The 19,861-nt window shown below is 41.5% G+C and overlaps 1 protein-coding gene across 2 annotated transcripts in view; it reads right to left on the reverse strand.

Moving 5' to 3' along the window:
* erf (Ets2 repressor factor) overlaps positions 1-19,861 on the reverse strand; it is a 50,761-nt gene that overhangs the window by 4,927 nt on the left and 25,973 nt on the right. The window contains exons 2-4 of one of the 2 annotated variants that reach the window (XM_061741371.1): positions 13,682-13,901; positions 3,887-3,999; positions 104-960 (exon numbers count right to left, since the gene is read on the reverse strand). In XM_061741371.1, the coding sequence (XP_061597355.1) occupies positions 104-960; positions 3,887-3,999; positions 13,682-13,901 (1,190 nt within the window). Of the gene's footprint in view, positions 1-103; positions 961-3,886; positions 4,000-13,681; positions 13,917-19,861 lie in introns of both variants that reach the window. The other variant, XM_061741370.1, reaches the window with a different exon arrangement.

Genomic DNA, 19,861 nt, shown 5'->3' on the forward strand with positions numbered 1-19,861 from the left:
TAAGACGTAATTTGCAGAAAAATAAAACGGATTTCATGGAACCCTATAAATCTCATTCACGCCAGACGTGTTCACATCCCATCACGCTTGTGTCCCGACCCACCTTGATCTTGGGCGGCCCCCCCGCCAGGACAGAACTCTGGCCGGAGCCGCTGAACGAGGACGACTGGCTGGAGGAGGCGGCGGCCGGCGAGCCGCCCGTCTCCCGCTGCTTGCGTCCGAGCGGCGGCGGCTGCAGCTTGAACTTGAAGGGATGCTGCAGCTCGTCTCCGAGGGGGTGGGACAGGTGGATGGGGGGGCCGTGGAGGTGGTGGGCCGCCGGCTTCTCGGGCGTGGGGCGGTGCGGCTGCGGGATGACGATGTTGGGGTAGTGCAGGAAGGCCCGCGGGCTGAGGTGGTAGTTGTACACCGACTGCGTGTGCGCCTGCAGGTAGTGCTTCATGTCCTCCGGGTTGAAGGAGAAGTGGGAGCCCAACATGGGGGACGACATGGACGGGGAGGGGGTGTAGGACAGGTGGGGGGTGGGGGTCATGGACAGGGCCGGGGACAGGGCCGGCCCCAGCAGCCCCCCGGGGCCGGGCAGCGGGGACACGGGGAACGGGGACAGGGAGTCCGGGTGGACCCGGTGAGCCGGTCTGGGGAGCCCCGGGTTCCCCGCCGCCCCGTACATCCTGAACAGGGAGTCGTGAGGCAGGCGGGGGGGCAGGAGGCCCCGGAAGGCCCGCTCGGCCCCCAGGGACCGCTCCTCGGCCCCCACGGCCTCCTCCAGCTCGGAGTTGGTGGACGTGCCGTCGCTGCAGTCGCTCACCGAGCCGCGGGCGATGCGGCGCGCCACGCCGCTGAACACGCCGGGGCTGCGCAGCTCCTCGCTGGACGACAGCACGTCCGACGGGGTGGAGGGCGGGAAGCGGAAGTGGGTGCCTCCGCTCGGGATAGGGGGGGCGCTCTGGGGGACTCGACCTGCGGGGAGACATTCCTGGGTGAGCTGGACCTTTAACCCTTCATGACCTACTCAGAACAAGTCTGCCTAAGCATATTTTTACATTTCTGCATGCTATACTGCCATTTTATGGAGTATTTTTATTTGCTATGCACCAAAACAACCCATATAAGCCAATCTTTAATAATCTGGATGTCACAAGTCCACATATACAGTCCTTTATTTTCTGTAATGCAAAAATGTCATACATTCTGGATTCATTACAAATCAACTGAAATATTACAAGCCTTTTATTATTTTAATATTGCTGATCATGGCTTACAGCTTAAGAAAACTCAAATATCCTATCTCAAAAAATTAGAATATTCTGGGAATCTTAAATCTTAAACTGTAAGTACGACGGAGTATTAGGGCCAAACTAAGACAAAAAAAAAATGGAAATTACGAGAATAAAGTCATAATATAATGAGAATAAAGTCGTAAAATTACGAGAATAAAGTCGTAATAGAATAAAGTCGTAATATTATGAGAATAAAGTCGTAATATTACGAGAATAAAGTCGCAACATTACGAGAATAAAGTCGTAACATTACGAGAATAAAGTCGTAATGTTGCAAGAATAAAGTCGTAACATTACGAGAATAAAGTCGTAATGTTGCAAGAATAAAGTCGTAATATTATGAGAATATAATTTATGAGAACTCTAACAGGAAGAGCTTCTTCTCCCTGTGTTAAAATGAGGAATATTGAGCATCTTGTGAAGTTATATTTATATATTTATAATATATTACGACTTTATTCTCGTAATATTATGACTTTATTCTTGTAATTTTACGACTTTATTCTCGTAATTTTACGACTATATTCTCATTACATTATGACTTTATTCTCGTAATTTCCTTTTTTTGTTTGGCCCTAATACTCCGTCGTATGTAAGCCATAATCAGCAATATTAAAATAATAAAAGCCTTGCAATATTTCAGTTGATTTGTAATGAATCCAGAATGTATGACATTTTATTTATTTATTTTATTTTTAAATTGTATTACAGAAAATAAAGGACTTCATCACAATATTCTAATTTTCTGAGACTGTCCTGTACATACACACAAACATATATAGTCATATACACATATATACACACACACTTGCATTATATTATACACTGGTATTTGTTTTTTCTTCATATTCTTCATAAAGTAGCTGAGTTTTACACATGTATGCGGCCATGTAAACATGTCTATGGGTTTCATTTCCCTCGGAGGGTCACACGCACACAAAGAGCGGCGCGTTAAGGCTGGATTATGGTTCTGCGTTAAATCGACGCCGAGCATGCGCCGCAACGGTTAGTAGCAACGCATTTCCGGTTCCGGTTCGTGAAGCAGTCGTGAACTTTCAGTGCTCTTTTCTTCGTGTGTGTGATTTTTTTTGTTTTGGTTTTTTGCACAATAGTTGTCCTCATCTCTTTGATTCACTGTGACCGAAAAAGTCGGATAACCATTCAGGAAAAGAACGCGCCCCCCCTAGCGGTCACTGGGGGTATTGCACCACGGAGAAATGGAGTGACGGAGAAGTCTGACGGGTTCACAACGGCGTCACGGCAGCGGCGTAGGCTCTGCGTTGGTGTAACGCAGTACCATAATCCAGGCTTTACACAGAACCGCAAACTCCCCTCTCTCTCTCTCTCTCCCTCCTCCTCCTCCTCCTCCTCCTCCTCCTCCTCCTCCTCTCTTCTTCTCCTCTGCCAGGAAGACTGTGGCACTGCAATAAATTCTTGGCAACCAAGCGCATGCCAGAATTAAATATTGGAAAAGTCGCTCCTACTGCCATCACAAACATGGGCTGGGTTCCTCTGTTTTTTCCAGCGCTGCTGCTGTGTGTGTGTGTGTGTGTGTGTGTGTGTGTGTGTGTGTGTGTGTGTGTGAGAGAGGGGGAGTCGTTTGAAAAAGCACACATTTCCGTCATGTGTGTCAGACACGGCGAGCGGAGAAAAGCTCCACACGAGTGTTTATGTGAAGGTTTGTGAGCGTCTGTGATTTCCTATCGTCCCAGATTGACGTGTGTGTGTGTGTGTGTGTGTGTGTGTGTGTGTGTGTGTGTGTGTGTGTGTGTGTGTGTGAAACCATCACATGAAACCATCATAGCACAACATGTCAGTGTGTGGGCCCACATCACACGGAGGCTATAATTAAAGTTGCGTGCTGCACTCATGTCACCCAGAATGCACCGCTGCACATGGGCCGTGTTTGTGCTGGGTGGCCCGGACCAGAACCAGAACCGGCAGAACCGACTTCAGAGCTGGAAGAGGGGGATGAAACTGGGACGTGGCACACTGATGTCTTTGACACACACAGTAACCAGGCAGACTGATGCATGTGAGCCAGGACACACACACACACACACGAACGCCGGTCTATCTGATTTGTTCCTCCGACAGTGAAGCGTCTGGCGGAGGATTGTTTTCACAAACGCTCGTCTTCAACTCGTTACTTTCTATATTTTCATGATGAAAGACGAAAAAAAAAAAAAAATGCAAACAGCTTTTGTTTTTTAACAGTAAATATTACAGTTTTGGGACCGTTTGAAACCTTAAACAGGTTTTTATGTTGCATATTTCCTCAAATTACAACCATGCTCGTCAAAACAAAACAAAACAAACAAACCGCCGATGAGGAGGGATGACGTCGTCAGAGGTGTATTTCTATCCGACATTTAATCTGTTCATCCTGGACGTCTTTAGATCAGTCACAGGAGGCATCTGTGCTCGTCTTTCACAATAAAAGCCCTGCTAAGTATTTAATTCTGAAGGGATTTACATTTTTTTTTCCCCTTCTTTCTATAAAAGACATTGTCGACACATATAAACAATTAATTAAAATAATTAGAATTAGTACCAACATTCAGCCTCTTATAAAAGGTAATTTTATTGCGTATTTGTGTACGTACCGGAGCCCATGTCGATGAAGGGGTAGTTGACCAGCACCAGTTTGTTGAAGTTGAACTTGTAGGTGAACCTCTTCCCTTTAGTCTTGTGGAGGATCCTCTTGTTGTAGTAGTATCTGCAGGACGACACATTATTATTCATGACGCTGCTTTTATTCGTTGAAACATCGAGAGATCGGGATGAGTTGATTTAAAACTACAGAGCTTTGTTAGACATCTGGCGTGCAGCATTTAGGAGGATCTTAGGAAGCGTGGTGTTTCCAAGAATACTGCTTTAATCAGCGCAGCTCCTCTGGACTCAGGTTTGATTTCCCCTGCTGATTTATTGGTGGATTTTTGCTGTAAAAACTTGAATCAACATGTTATTAGAAGTTTTTTTGGTCAGCTGGTCTTCACATAAACCCCACCCATAAAGAATTTATTTCCTTACCCTATTAAAAAAAAAAAAGAGTTAAATCAACAGTTAAAGGCAGTAACGAACTGGTCATCGCTGATATTTAAAGTGGCGGCAAAAAGCTAAGATCCGTTGCAGTTCCTCGACTGGCCACCAGAGGCAGGTTACAAAAACAAAACCAATCTTCACTGACCTCTAGGGCTGTTCGATTAATCAATTTTAAATCGTAATCGCGATTATGTAATTAGAACGATGTTAAAACGTGAAAATCGTAAAATCGATTTTTCACTTTTTTTTTTTTACCTTGTCTGCACACATTAGTGATTGATACCATATTAATGATTAATGTCTTGTTTTATTTAATTGGAAATATAACTTACTGTATGTTTGCAAGTGCTGATTTGCTGATTTCTTTTTTTCAGAGATAAAACTTTATATTTTATTATATTTTTAAAACTTTTTTTCAACTTATTTTACAGAGTTTTGCACTTTATTCATTCATTTTTGGTTTAATAAGAGCAAAGTTTGCACTTAAAGCCCAATGGGGCAAATATTCAATAAAAAAACAGCATATTTGAAATAATTTCTTTGCCTTTTGTCAATTCACAAAATAATCGTAAATCGGATTTTGAGAGAAAAAAAAAAAATCGAGATTTTATTTTTGGGCAAAATCGAACAGCCCTCCATGTTTAAATGTCCAATTTTAGATCAGAAATAAACATTTACAGCCTGTCTTGGTCTCAACGATTTGATTTCACTTTTTTTCGTACCACGGCAGGAGAATTTACGTAAAGCTGTATTTATTTCTGATGTGACTGACAGTCGGCTCGGCCAATGGCTGGCCGTTATCGCTTCCTCTTCTGTAGTTGTCGTGCTTGAACGGTTTATTCTGCTGTAAACGTACGCCGGCAGCTCTGCAGATATTTCAGCTGAAGGTTTACCGAGCATCAAAACTGCTCTTCAGAACCCGAGTCACGTTACCTGATTGTGAAGTAACCTAGATGAATATTCATTACTTGTTTTAGATAAATAACCAGCTATTTTCATCAAAGCCGTCATTTAAACAAACAACATCAAGGAACTGTTGGTTTGTTTTTGTCCTTTAGAGATGTGTCCACGGAGGAGCTACGAGGACCAAGTCCTATTAGAGCAGATACCTTGTTGTTTCTTCAACTTTCAGGCTGATGCAAACGACGTAACTGACGTTTGCAGTGACGTAATGACGCGGCTCCCCTTAGCACCCGAGCTGTGGAAAAACAAACCGGTTCTCAGCTGGTTCCCAAGTTGGGAACCAGGACCACAACTGGCCCAGAACCAGCTCTGGAACCGGGTTGGTGGAGAAGGGGTATGAGAGCAGTCTGGGTTTAGAATCAGGAACTACAGGCTTTTTTTTTTTTTTAGACTGGATCTCGTTATTATCGCTGAATGATGAAGGTGTGTTATTGGTCTTTGTGGCCGTGTAGGATGACGTATTGTCCTACATCAGCAGGATTTATATGCCGTCAGACGGGTGCAGTTCTCAAAATGAGGATGGATGAATCAGGATGAGCATGTTTTGTCCGGGTTTTGCTTCTTGCAAAGTCCCGGTTTGTCATTTTTGTGTCCAGTTGTTCAAACAATGGAACCATCATCCTTTGTGGTTCTGGACACGCGCCGGTTAATGGCGACCTCGGCTCTGAGGCCGAGTAGCTCCTCATCTCCCCAGTTACTTATCTTGCAGATACAGATTATACCTGTGATGTCCTTATATTATAAAATAAAATAATAATAAATACATTTACTCCCCTGGTGGGAAACAAACCCCTCCCAAGACCCACCACCCCAAATTTAATGTCTTAGCAGTTAAAGATCTGTCTGAAAGCTCTGTCTTCCATCATCTGCAGTGTTGCCGGGGTCTTGGATAAACACGTTTTGCATCTTCCAGCAGTGAGTTTACATTGATCCACCCCTCCATCTGATCAAACAAACAAGCTGCCCACGACGGGCATGAAGAGGGTGAAGTAGAAAATGTCTCAGTGACACTTCAGGAAGTGCGTCAGCCATTCAGATTCAGTCTCATCCCGGCCGATCCATTAAGCGAGGACGCATTAGTCACCGCCGGTGAATCGAGGGCCGCCGACAGCTCGTCTAAGAGGAGAACATGCCTCCCTTTGACTCACCGATGTATTTCTTTTTGCAGAAAAACATCCAAATTGTAGCTCATTCACATGCGACCTCATTGTGGGACGTGAAAACGGTGTGTCATTTCCAGTCTCATCTCATAACTAACGTCACAGAAGAAGATGGATTTATCAACATTGAATAGAAGTGGTTGGACCGCAGCAGGGGGGGGGGGGGGTCCTGAAAGCCACATTATGAGGTATCAAACAGGAAGTAATTGTGTAACCGCACCTAATCCACCTGTCAATCCTTCTTCACGCGTCCGTTTAACCAGAAAGATCAATAACTTATTTGTGGCCACATATATAACATATCAAAATCCATAAATGATTGAACTTCTATCAGTGAAACACTCCTGAAGGAGATCCTGAGTGAGAACCACGTCGAGCTGCGACCGCAGTCAGAGCTGCAGGGTTGTAACGTTCCCAGCTGACAGTCTTGAGTCGATATGAAAGGGCTGGTTGCACATACTTGGCTCCGGCTCTCTGACGAGCATTTGAACTTCCTTCTGAGCGACTGGTCTGGACTTAAGCTGCACAGACTCGAGGCTTTAAAGCCCCGAACAAAAGGACGTGCACGAACGCAGAGCTGCATAGACATGAGCTGCGTACGGATGGATGGAAACCAAGTCAGAGAGAAGCATAAATCAAAGACCGAGGGAACTTTCTTTCAGGGAAATCAAACATACCCTAGTTTTCAAAGCAACAGGCGTTCAAAACAGAGTTTGGTTCCAGTGTGCGATTGATCGAAAGCACTCGGTAAGATTTACGAGAAAGAGGCTGCTGCTCGAACTAATAACTGATGTTCCCACATCCGTTGTGGATTTTATTTGTCCTTAAGGGTTAAAATCTACTTGCAGATGCTTGAGCCCCTTCCTTAAGGCCGGGAAAAACCAACCCGATGCCGACTAGAGCGTAATACGTCCACGTAACTGTAGGTGGCGCTAATCTGTGATGTCACGCAAAAAACAAAAGGAAAAGAGAACCGGAAGTGACGGATCGCTCAGGTCTCGAGTTCTGAGCTGTTTTCACGTCTGAAAGAAGCCAAGAAGGATCGAAAATGAGATGCTTATAATTAAAATATAATACAAACACAAACCACATTCATACCGACGCAGTGATAAGTGTAGTTTAGCCTGACTACCGTATTTTCACGACCATACGGCGCACCGTACGAAACGATGCAGTCTCAGTTATGTGTGCCATTACTGTATCACACACACACACACACACACACACACACACACACACACACACACACACACACACACACACACACACACACACACACACACACACACACACACACACACACACACACACTTAAATATAGAGGTGGAGAAAAACTGAGTTTGATTGTGCTTTATTTCAGTCTTTATAACAAAGTACTAACATTTTTAAAATCACCAATGAATAATCAAAAACAAGTGTCATTAATCAAACCCATCGAAGTCCTCATCCTCCGTTTCTGAATTCAACAGCTGCTCTAAATCAAAAATGCCACAGTTGTCAGGACTGTTCATCCACAGCCCAATCGCGCTGAGACCAGGAGAACTGCTCAGCGCGCGGCCAGAGAGCTGCCGTCCGATTGTGGCCGCCGCCGAGATCGGCCTACGGATGAGTCCTGACAATAGTTCCACTTTCTTCGCTGTCAGAGTCACTTTCCGTGCCGTGCGGCCCCTTGGCTTTTGCGAAAGCTCGAACAAGTGCCAGCAGACACGTTAGCCCACGCATCTACAATCCACCCGCAAACTGTGGCGTAACTTGCCCAGCGTTGCCTTCCACTCTTTGTGAAACTGTGGTTTCCATCGGTCATCCATCGCTCCCACAACGCTCGCAGCCTCACTTTGAGCGGCCGGTTCACACAGACGTCCAGCAGTTGGACGCCCTTTGTCAGACCTCCCGGAATAACAGCAAGCGCAGCGTTCCTTTGTTTCACATCGGCTGTGAGATGGGCACGCATCCCCCTTTAGCGTTCTGATGGTGGCCTCAACTACGTCCGCCTTACAATAACACACATTGGGCGCACTGCGCTATAGGGCGCGCCGCACATTTTGAAAAAAATATAAGACATATAAGCCTTATGGTCGTGAAAATACGGTAGTAAGTTTACCATCATTCACCATTTTTTATTCTTTATATTTTAATCTACACTTAAGACACTTTCATTGAGGCGCTGGACTGTTATGTTACTAACCAAGTTTTACCGTTTGTCGTTGATACTAACCTGCTTTTTTTGGGCATCTATGTAGCGGTGGAATACTTTGAATTTCTCTCGGGATTAATAAAGTATATATCTAGGCAACTATCCATAATTTCTGGGTAACTCTGATTCACTAGTCGAGGGTTAGCACTCCACCAATCAGATTGGTCAGAGGCCGACGGATAGCGGCTGATTTTACATGTCGAATTGGCCGAAATGAGCGCTGACACAGCACTTCTTTTTATATGTAATAAGAGGAGCATAACGGGGTGGAAGGTTTCCAACCGCACAGAGGGTGAAATCTATGGCGGTATATATGTGCCAAAATGCACAAGCTTGTAGATTACTTAGAATGTAATGTGAGAACTTCTGAACTTGTATATCAAAATCTTCTGTTATAAAGAAAAATAACTAAATAAATAACACGTGAACTGATTTTGAAGTTACAGAAGACAATTAATCATCTAAGACCATGTGGAAAAAATTTGTATTTGCAAGTCCAGTTTTCACCCAAACGTGCTCTGAATGTGAATGCTCAATCCTGTTTACACAAATAAAAGTACGCCCGGCATGGATGTCATCCAGAGTTCACTCTGAGAGCACATTTGCTCGCTGTGGCAGATTCATCAGGTTGTAGTCGCCAAGTTGAGGTTGTACTGCAACAAGTGAATGATTACAAGTAAACTAACTCAAGTTGTGAGGCGATCCGGTGGCCAAACAGCAGGAGGAAAAAATAAAAACAAAAAAAAAAACTGGATTTTCCTCCACAGTTGCTGGAGAGGCAGAGAACGGTTGAATAGCTGATATTATGAACTTTTAACATCAAGGTGAACTGGCAACTGAGGCCAGAACATCTCAGAACATGCAGGTAGAAACTTTAGTTAATTCATTGCCATTTACTCAGTGGTGTGTTTTGTTCAGTTGTGACTGAATAATGCAGCCGGCGACCAGAAAGACGAGACTAGGACACTAGGACTTAAGATGCTCTGCACGTCATGGGATCATACATGCGGATGCACAGGAAAGTTGCTTTAGTCAACAAAGATTATGACTAAATATAGTCGTCAATGAGCCTTTATCACCTGAGGAAAACGAGATGAAAATGCTGGTCATGTGACGATAACGATAATTAAATATATGATGCAATAATCGTAGAGGAATAAAAACGAGACTAAAACGTAGATTGCAAAGTAAAACTCTGCTGAAATGTGTCTTTGTTTTCGTTGACCAAAACGAGACGAAATGTTCTAACAAAGATCCTTAATCTCCATGTTTTCAGTAGTTTAGTTCTACTGCTGGTGACGTCACGTCCTCAATCCCAGTCGCTGCAGCGGGGAATCAGATCCAGAAGATGCAGCTGCAGAGTTACAGGCTGATGCCGTTAACGCAGAGCTCTAGGTTCACGTCAATTAAAAACTAAGTTACATAGAGAAACGCGGGGATCTTCTCTGGGGCTGGGAGAAGAAGAAGAGACCATCTTTGGATACACTTTCCTACATAGACGTGGAAAAGAAAACCCAATGTGTCGTCAAAAAAGAAAAAGATGGGGAGAAATGCGGAAAAATAAATATGTTGTAAACTCAAATTAGAGTCTTCTGTATCTGGAATGAATGTATTCTTGAGTCTATAAAAGGTAACAATAATATAATAATAATATAACCTTGTTTGAATTTTAAATGGGTTTGGCTAAATAAATGTATTTCGGCAGGTTTATTGAAAATAGTGGATATAGTCGAACTTCAAACCTTAAAAATAATGTTTAAAGCAAAAAAAAGATCATTACCAGAACAGTTACAATTTGTTCAGATTGGAGGATGAGGACAACAGACTTAAATTTGATTTCAAACATACTTTTGCAAGGCTAAACATAAAACAAATGTGTATTTCTGTTACAGGTGTAAAAATATGGCATAGACAAAGCAAGGAACTGAAAAGTTGTACAAGTTTGTGTCAGCTTAAGAAAATGTTTAAAAAGGAAAAGATAAGTGCCTACAAAAAAGAAGAAGGAGAAAGAGGAAAAAATAGATAGAAGAGTGGTATTTTTGTTTGTTTTCTTGTTTATATATGTATAGATAGATAGGTGTTCAGCAAGTAAATGTAATTGTATTTACAGAGAGGGGCAGGTATCATAAGTTTTCTTCTTCCTGCTCCTTTTCTTCATGGTGATAATGTGTACTTCTTGGAATATTGTACAAAATTGTTAAGAAGATATACCATGAATGGAATAAATGAAATGAAAAAAATGAAATACAATATGTGACTAAAACTAGACTAAAATGGTCCTGGACAATTCTGACTCAAATAAGACTAAAATGCTCAGAGTTTTAGTCGACTGAAACTTGACACGACTAAAAGGAGAATGAACGTGGCTAAAACTAATAAAAACTAAAATGATAGCTGGACCCAAAGACTAGATTAAGACTAAAATTGAAACAGGCTGCCAGAAACAACACTAATGCACAGCTGGGGGCTGGAGGTGGGATGAAGAGCGGCTCTCAAGCGTCTCTCCGATCCACAATCTGTGTGAAAGTGGCTTCAGTCCAGTTCTGAGTGACGACAAGATGCTTGATGACTTTCGTAGTTTCAAAGACCAGACATAAACACCTCCGGTGCCAAGCCTGGAGTCAAAAACTCTGTTATGTCATCACTTCATTGCAGAATTAAACATTTAAGAGAAATTATTAGATTCTGCTGCATCATATGTTTTGTAAACTCCTGCTCAGATACGGTTATATTAAATATTTGGAGATGCGAGTGTTGAAATATGCAGCTTTATCAGGTTGTGTCGTAGAAATAGAAGTTCAAGGAACAGACGAGACAGATGGGATGGAGGAGGCTGACACTGAACAAGGTTGGGAAGCTTGTTCGTGTGTGTGTGTGGGTGTGTGTGTGGTGACAAGGCTGCATAACTAGTCATCACCATAGCAGACGATAACCCCCAACAACCTGCAGCACAGGAGGCAACACTGATGACTAGGTGTGTGTGTGTGTGTGTGTGTGTGTGTGTGTGTGTGTGTGTGTGTGTGTACACAAGCGATGATGAAAACAGGCTGGCAGCTAAATAAAACCGTGCAGCATCCCACATGTGCTCCGCAGCGGGTGAAGGTGTGTGTTTCTAAATTGGCTGTCACCCTGGAGTTTTAGCACGCAGCACAAACGCACGCTTCAAAAACACACGCGTTAATGCACCTTACACAACACAAGCAGCTATTAAACACATCAAACTTACAAAATAACAAACAAGTCTGGGTAAAAAAACAAAACAATTCACACAGCCAACTCCCGCTATCTTGAAAGTTAATCATTTAAAATGTCATCACAAGTTTGCACTAGTTTAGCAACCTCAGATAGGTTGTTTATATTAGGGCTGGGGATCGATTCAAATGTCAAGAATCGATTGATTCAGATTCTTAAGATTCAGAATCGATTATCAGGATTTGATTCCATTGGATATTGATTTGTTAGTGTTATTAAAACTGTTTTTTGAGCTGGTGCCTGAATTATATGACTGTAGTTATGCAACATATGAATACTAGTATGATATTGAGATTCAACAGCAAGTATTGGCAGCTAATGATGCTGTAAGGACCAATCACCTCCCAGAATGCTGATAGAACTGCTTTCAGAAACATCGTGGGGCAGAATTACCAAACAGATCCAGGGAGGAAACAGAGGCGTATGAAATCAGTTTTATTTTTTAAACACATTCCGTTTCTTTTTTCCCATTTTCTGTGTTTTTCAGTTTTGAAAATGTGTTTTTTTGCATTTTATGTTATTTTAACCCCAAGAAAGTATATAAAGCAATGATAACTGAAAACTTTAATGTTTTCATACTTTTAAACATATTTAAAAGGCAAAAACATGGCAGTAGTTATTCTCGTGTCCAACAAAACATTCCTTTTTTGGACATAAACAAAAATATTCCAAAAGTTAATTGTATGAAATAAATAACTAAGAAATAAACAACTCAAATATGCCTTTCAATGGGCCGCTTGGTGGCGCAGTGGGTTAAGCGGCGGCTCATATACTGAGGCTACAGTCCTCCTCCTGCAGCGGTCGCTGGTTCGAATCCAGCCCGCGCACCTTTGCTGCGTGTCTTCCCCGTTCTCTCTCTACCCATTTCCAGTCTGCATCTCAATAAAGGGCCACTAGAGCCCAAAAAAATCTTAAAAAAAAAAAAAAAAAAAATAATAAAAAAAAAAATATGCCTTTCAATATTAATTTAAAGTGCAAAAAAAGAACGAAATTTCAACAGCTCAACAGTGCATGTGTGAATTAAATGATGTGACTACTGGGATTAAAGTTCACCGGGTGAAAATGGAATAATGGGGAAAAAAAAAAAAAAAAAAAAATCAAAAAAAAAAAATCGTTCTTTAGACATACGAATCGATTTTTAGGAATTAATACGAGAATCGATTTAGAATCAGAAAATCAATTTTTCTCAACACAGGCCTAGTTTATATCACTGCATTATTGAATAGTATTTAAGGTTAATTTCATCAATCTACTTTTTTTTGTCTAATTTATTACCAATAGTACCAGGTCAGGCCTTAAGCTACAGTCTTCTATAGCACTTTATAATCTGTATATACTGTATTTACTATAACACTTTTTGTTGCACTTCTGGTTGGATGCCAAACTGCATTTCGTTGCTCTGTACTTGTACATGTGTAATGACAATAAAGTTGAATCTAATCGAAAACAAGTTTGTTCTTCCCGTTTCTTGAATCTTGTAGGTTGCAGAAGACCAGAACAGATCTTACCACTAAATATGTTCCCATTAAGTCTGTTTTTTATGTCTGTTCATGTGGAGGTAAAACAAACTTAGTGTTGACACCATGAAGCCAATTAAGCTCTTAATGTGAACTTAATGTGAAGGTTAATTTAGCATCACATGCCCCGATCGTGGATAGTAAGCGGAGGACAGGGAGGATCGTTGCGTGAACAAGGCTGGACAGTACTGAGACCTCTGGCACCTCACAAATGCGGAGGGCAAACATGGAGGCGTGTATTTTTAGCCCCTCTGCCCTCGTTAGTCTCACCTCAGCGCCCTGCTCAGCTTGTCGTAGTTCATCTGCGGTTTGCACTTCCTGGCTCCCCACAAGCGAGCCACCTCGTCTGGGTCCTTGATGACGAACTCGCCGTAGTCCCCCTGCCAGGCGATGACGTCGTGGTACTCCTCCTTCCTCAGCAGCTCCAGGATGAAGTGCCACAGCTGGATCTGCCGGGAGCCCGGGCTCGACTCTGGCTTGTAGGCCCATTCTGGGAACGCGAACCCTGAAAGAGACGGGTTCAGGTGAGTCAGTGGAACTAAGCAGTTTCCATTTTCACTTGTGTCTGATTCAGATTTTTCTTTTTTTAAAAAGGTAAATTGTAGACTTGTAGTTCTCAAGACCACTTTTTTGTGGTCCTGGTCTTGTCTCGGATACTTGAGATGCCGTTGCACCAAGGTGACAGAATCTGGTGATCAGCAGTTCTTCCTCTTGTTAATGTACAGTAGGGCTGTTCGATTAATCGATTTTAAATCGTAATCGCGATTATGTGATTAGAACGATGTTAAAACGTGAAAATCGTAAAATCGATTTTTCACTTTTTTTTTATTTTTAATTTTATTTTTTTTACCTTGTCTGCACACATATTAATGATTGATACCATATTAATGATTGATGGAAATACCTCTCAATACCTGCGACAAGTGCCCCATCGGAGAGGCTCTTTAGTGTAGGAGGGGGCGTTGTAACATGCCACCGGGCATCCCTCAAGCCAGATGCGGTAGACCGACTCGTGTTCCTTGCAAAAAAACTTGCAAATGTGAATAGCAAATGTAATGACTGACATTACACACCTCTACCTCCTTCATGGGTTGCATTATTATTTAGCATGCAAAGACCCAGTTTAGTTTAATTAGAAAATGTCTTGTTTTATTTAATTGGAAATATAATTTACTGTATGTTTGCAAGTGCTGATTTGCTGATTTTTTTTTTCCAGAGATAAAACTTTATATTTTATTATATTTTTTAAAACTTTTTTTCAACTTATTTTACAGAGTTTTGCACTTAATTCATTCATTTTTGGTTTAATAAGAGCAAAGTTTGCACCCAATGGGGCTAATGTTCAATAAAAAAACTGCATATTTGAAATCATTTCTTTGCCTTTTGTCAATTCACAAAATCGTAATCGAAAATCAGATTTTGAGAGAGAGAAGAAAAAAAAAAAAAAAAAAAAAAATCGATTTTATTTTTGGGCAAAATAATAAAAACAGCCCTAATGTACAGTTTTGTAAACTATTTGTATTTTGCATCTGATTTCATGTTTTGGTGCATCTGCACGTGTCTGTATTTAATTACATTTTTGTGTTTATAACGGCCTTGTTTGAATAAATATATGAATGATATTTGCATATCGTTGTGATTGATTAAGGTCCATTTCAGTGATGCTGATATACAGTGTAATCCGATTACTTTAATGGTGAATAATGTAATTTCATGTTGATAATTGTATCTTTAATATTTAAAATTCAGGTTTCATCTCCAAATTCAGTCCAATTTAAATCAGTAACATTTACTATTCATGACTTTTCTGAGGTGGAGGGGGGTGTTGGAGGCTGGTTATTCTGTTACATACTCATATCTGATCTCAGCTGATGGATGAAAACATTTATAGTGAGTTCAACATCATCATCCACTTCTCTCTGTTATTGTGCTGCAGTTGAATACAAGCTCATATGGAAACTAGCTGAACCAGGATGGAGCTGATGCTCTACAATCACGCAGGATCAGGAAATGACTACTTTTTGGTTTCTTTTTGGTCTCCGTCTTGAGCTGAACTAGTCTTGGTCTAGGTTCAGGTGGTCTTGACTACAAATCTAGTCAATTGTAAGTGATTAACCTTTTTTGTTGCTCGGTTTAACGATGCAGCAGCTACATTTCTAAACAGAAGCATTGAACATCCATGACGACAAGGCGACAGAGGAGCAGTTCGAGCTGGATTCTCTCGAGTTTTGCGTCTCCACACAAACGTGCTGATGACCCTTTTGGTCGAATCCGTTCCCACAGACGGCCGTCGTATCAAAACATCCCTGCTATCAGCATCAAAGCTGGAACATCAGCACTGTTTTAACAGATTATCAGGCCTTGAAATGTGTGCAGACATAATACAAGATATGGCCTTATAACTACTAGCAGAGCACATACTAAGAAAAGCGTGCACACACACGAGTACGTGAAAGCTAAAAGTATAGGTTTTGTGTTGTAAAGCAGTGGGTGGCAGTAAAAGACTCAACACTATTTCTGCAGAAGGCCGAGCGGGAAGGCTGAATAGCAAAGGCATAGTGACTGAAACACACACACACAGACACACACACCTTATTAGGACCAGATGTGCCTTGGCAATCAGGCTGAGAAAGCTGAGGGTGGGAAACATATGGGTACAATATAACAATGCTGAATTTTGTGTGTGTGAGTGTGTGTGTGTTTACGTAACTGCTGTAAAGAAAGATGCTAGCCTAAATAACAAGGTTATAATTGCCTTCTCACACTTTAAAGCCTGCCGCGTCTATACAGCCGTTGACGGTGATAAACTTGCGGGTAGACTGACACCGATGATGCGCATTGGTCTGAGTTCACTCACCCCGGACGACAGAATCATGAAAATACTGAATCCACGTCGCCGTGTTATAAGACCAGTGTGTCTGTTATTTATAAACACCACCTGATGCAACTAATAAAACGTGCATATTTATCCTTTACCCCCCCACCCCCCTTTATTACCTTGTTAACGTTTGATAGGAAAACGCTTTGGGGGATCTCCATAAAAGCTGACAGTAATACTAAAGAACCACCACAAAAAAGAAGAAAAGAGCATGAAAACAGATGAAAACATAAAAGACTGAATAAAAATAAGGCGAAAAAAAGTTGCACCTGGTACTTATATGCGTTATTGTGCCAGACGTGCTTGTCCGCATATATAGTTATGGTACACATGACACAGAAAAGATCAATCAAAAATGTATTTGTATTCACTTTTCTGTAATCTGCAGTATGAAGAAGTTTTTGATACTTGTTTATTTCCACTGTAATGCTTGTAGCTGCTTTGAATTCACATTTACACTAAAACAAACTTCTGATTTCCTTTAGTCTGATCTTACCACTAAATATCTATTCCTATTAAGTCTGCATTTAATGTCTGCTCATCTGGAGTTAAAACAAACTTAATGTTGAGACCGTGAAGCCAATTAAGCTCTTGATTAACGACTCTTGCTGCATGGACACATGAACTTGGTACTTATGTGTTATTGTGCCGGACATGCTTGTTTGCATGTATAGTTAAAAGGGTACACATGACACAGAAAAGATCAATCAAAAATGTATTTGCATTTACTTTTTTGTAATTGGCATTATGAAGAAGTTTTCGATACTTGTTTATTTCCACTTTAATGCTTATAGCTGCTTTGAATTCACATTTATAGTAAAGAAAAACAAATAACTGTTGAAACTAAGCATGTCTGAAAGGGTTTTATGAAAAAGACTACACGGCACCCCTGCATGCATGGATGGCACTTTGTGAAAAACAACCAAAATCCGACCACAATGATGCAAGTGTTAACAACTTGCTTTGAGGGGAACATGTGCTTTCCCTTATCCAGATACCAGATTCTTGCATTTTATTAGCAGGTGTAAATAGAGACAAAGTGAGTCATGGAAAAATTAACCAAGTGGGGCAAAATCCACAATCAAATGTGCGGAGGAGAGACGTCTCTGCAAGCGACGGAGGTTCTGACAGAGGTCGTTGCAATGGTAATGCATCGTTTCCACTGAGAAGCTGACGCACCAAAACTTCTCATCAGCAGTTGTAAAGTTCACAGACGGGATCAAAGCACTAGTAGTACAAGTGCTTTTGTTTCAAGTTTCATATCTTAACAAGGAAATCAAAGTCCGTGGTGAGATTTTCTTTGATTCTGCATTCAAAAAGTTGAAGAACTCCTACTCTAGTAATTAGGCTTTGGTACTTTGAAGATTGCAACCGGCATTAAGACCCGAGGAAACTGTGTCAACTTATAAATAGAAAAGGGCATTGTTTTCTTCATTCTGTGAGAAAGCCACCCACGGTGAAGGAAAAAGCCACAAAAGTCCACAAAAGCGGGTGTTTACTGTATACGGTGATGGCACAATAAAACAGAAATCTGGGTGCAGACTTCTAAGTTCATTAAAAAACTGCAGATATAGACACATGTTTGCCCTAAAAAGCCTCAAATGACTGTAATCTGCTCTTCCTTTGACAGCTTTAGGCTGCTATAACTTCAGGATGGGGTTACCAACCCTTTAAAGCATTTAGTTATTTGAAATATTTCCAACAGAGATGCCGTAGTGACAAAGGGCAGATATTTTATGACTTCGAACCGACTAACCCGACTCTTGATAAGGTCGGTATGCATTTTTTGACACAAGGAAGTGTTTAATGACTCCCGTTGTTAATGCTGAGCCGAAGAAAGTGTGATGTGCAACTTTCACTCTCAAAATCTGCAAACATGAAAGACTTACTGGGAAAAAGTTATAGCTCTTTGTTTTTCTGAAAGTAGCCACAAACTCTCAAAATGACCTTGCTTAAAGTTTAGTGTTAAAAAAACGAAAAAAAACCCTCTGTGTCAATATTTGGGATTATTCCTGACGGGATGAAGCTACCTGTAGGGGGACACAAGTAATGGCTTTTACCACCCTTCTGGCACGCCGCCTGATACCTTTGGGGTGGAAGGACGCTGTCCCACCCTCAGTTTCCCACTGGATAAGGGATGTGTTGTCAAATCTGAAACTAGAGAAAATCAGCTATACACTACGGCAGGGGTCTTCAACCTTTTTTAGCCCAGGGTGCCCTTGGATGAGAGAAAAACAGAGCGGACCCCCGCTTGTATTTCTTATTTTTTCCCCCTTTTTTTTTTTTAATGTGTCAAATTTTAAGCCTGGCTTATAATAACTTTTGAATGTGTTTTATTCTGCTTATATCACCTTATTAACCAATTCCTGACTGGGATATTAGCCTAAATGTGTTTACGGTTGATAAAACTTTGGCCTTGTCAGACGTGGAAGGAGTAACGTTAGGCCGAGCTGTAACGTTACAATCTCGAGCTTTAGGCTTCGTTATTGTCCCAAATTCATCCATCAGGTCTACCTAGCGTTAAATATTAAATAGCAAGTCAATTTTTGCAACAAATTTTCTTTTCTGAAATAGCTAGCTAGCTTGTTTTTCCGCTCTAAAGTTGACAGTCACATGACTCACGTCATGGGAATCATTTAGGTAGAGTTGTAGACTAAATAGTTATTGTCAAAAGTAGATTATTATCGCTGTTATGGAGTTTTCTCAATCATATATATATATATATATATATATATATATATATATATATATATATATAAAAAAAAATGTTTTTATTAATTTTCAACTCAAATTATATTGGTTAAAATTGCCTTTATTTCTTTTTAAATTGGAGGACCCCCTGCAGTACCTCCGCGGCCCCCTAGGGGTCGCGACCCCCCGGTAGAAGACCCCTGCACTACGGAGCTCTGAAAAGAAGTTTTTTAAAGTGTGGAGACCTTTTTTTTTTACCTTTTTTGATAAACCCTCCACACAAGTTTAGGACTTAATTTTTGACAGATACCCGTATTTGGTTGCTGACGTCTCAGGCCTCGTCCCGCCGTGGGGAGGGAATGTTTAATGTTTTGTTTATGTGAAAGTGAAAATCAATAAAAAAGAACTATGAAAGAAAGAAAGTTTAGTAGAAAAATCCAGAAAAACAAGTTTCTTATGACTAATGAACCACATGCGGCGCGCTGATGTCCTCTGGTGCTCGGAGACGGGCGACATGGCGGTGACGGTTGCTAATAGCCAACTGAAAGCAGATTACTAATTGAGTGTAAGCGTATGATTCATACTCCAGACAATACGGCTCTTTGTCGCCGGGGACAGGTTTGGCATTGTCACACACACGCTGCCAGATAATGGGGTACACTTGTGATGGAGGAAAATACGCACGCACCCACAATGCACTTGCATGCAGAAGCACACAAACACACGCAGCACCACAAGAGTCTATTAAACCCAAGTGGGTGAGCTAATATCTACGACATGTACAAAGTACACGGAGATACACAGCAGCGGCTAGCGGGGAGAGGTAAGTGGGTTCATGCGTGGGCACAAACACACAGGAATAGCAACCATGCCCACTGTGC

Source organism: Cololabis saira, chromosome 15, assembly GCF_033807715.1.
Source record: "Cololabis saira isolate AMF1-May2022 chromosome 15, fColSai1.1, whole genome shotgun sequence".
NCBI lineage: Eukaryota > Metazoa > Chordata > Actinopteri > Beloniformes > Belonidae > Cololabis > Cololabis saira.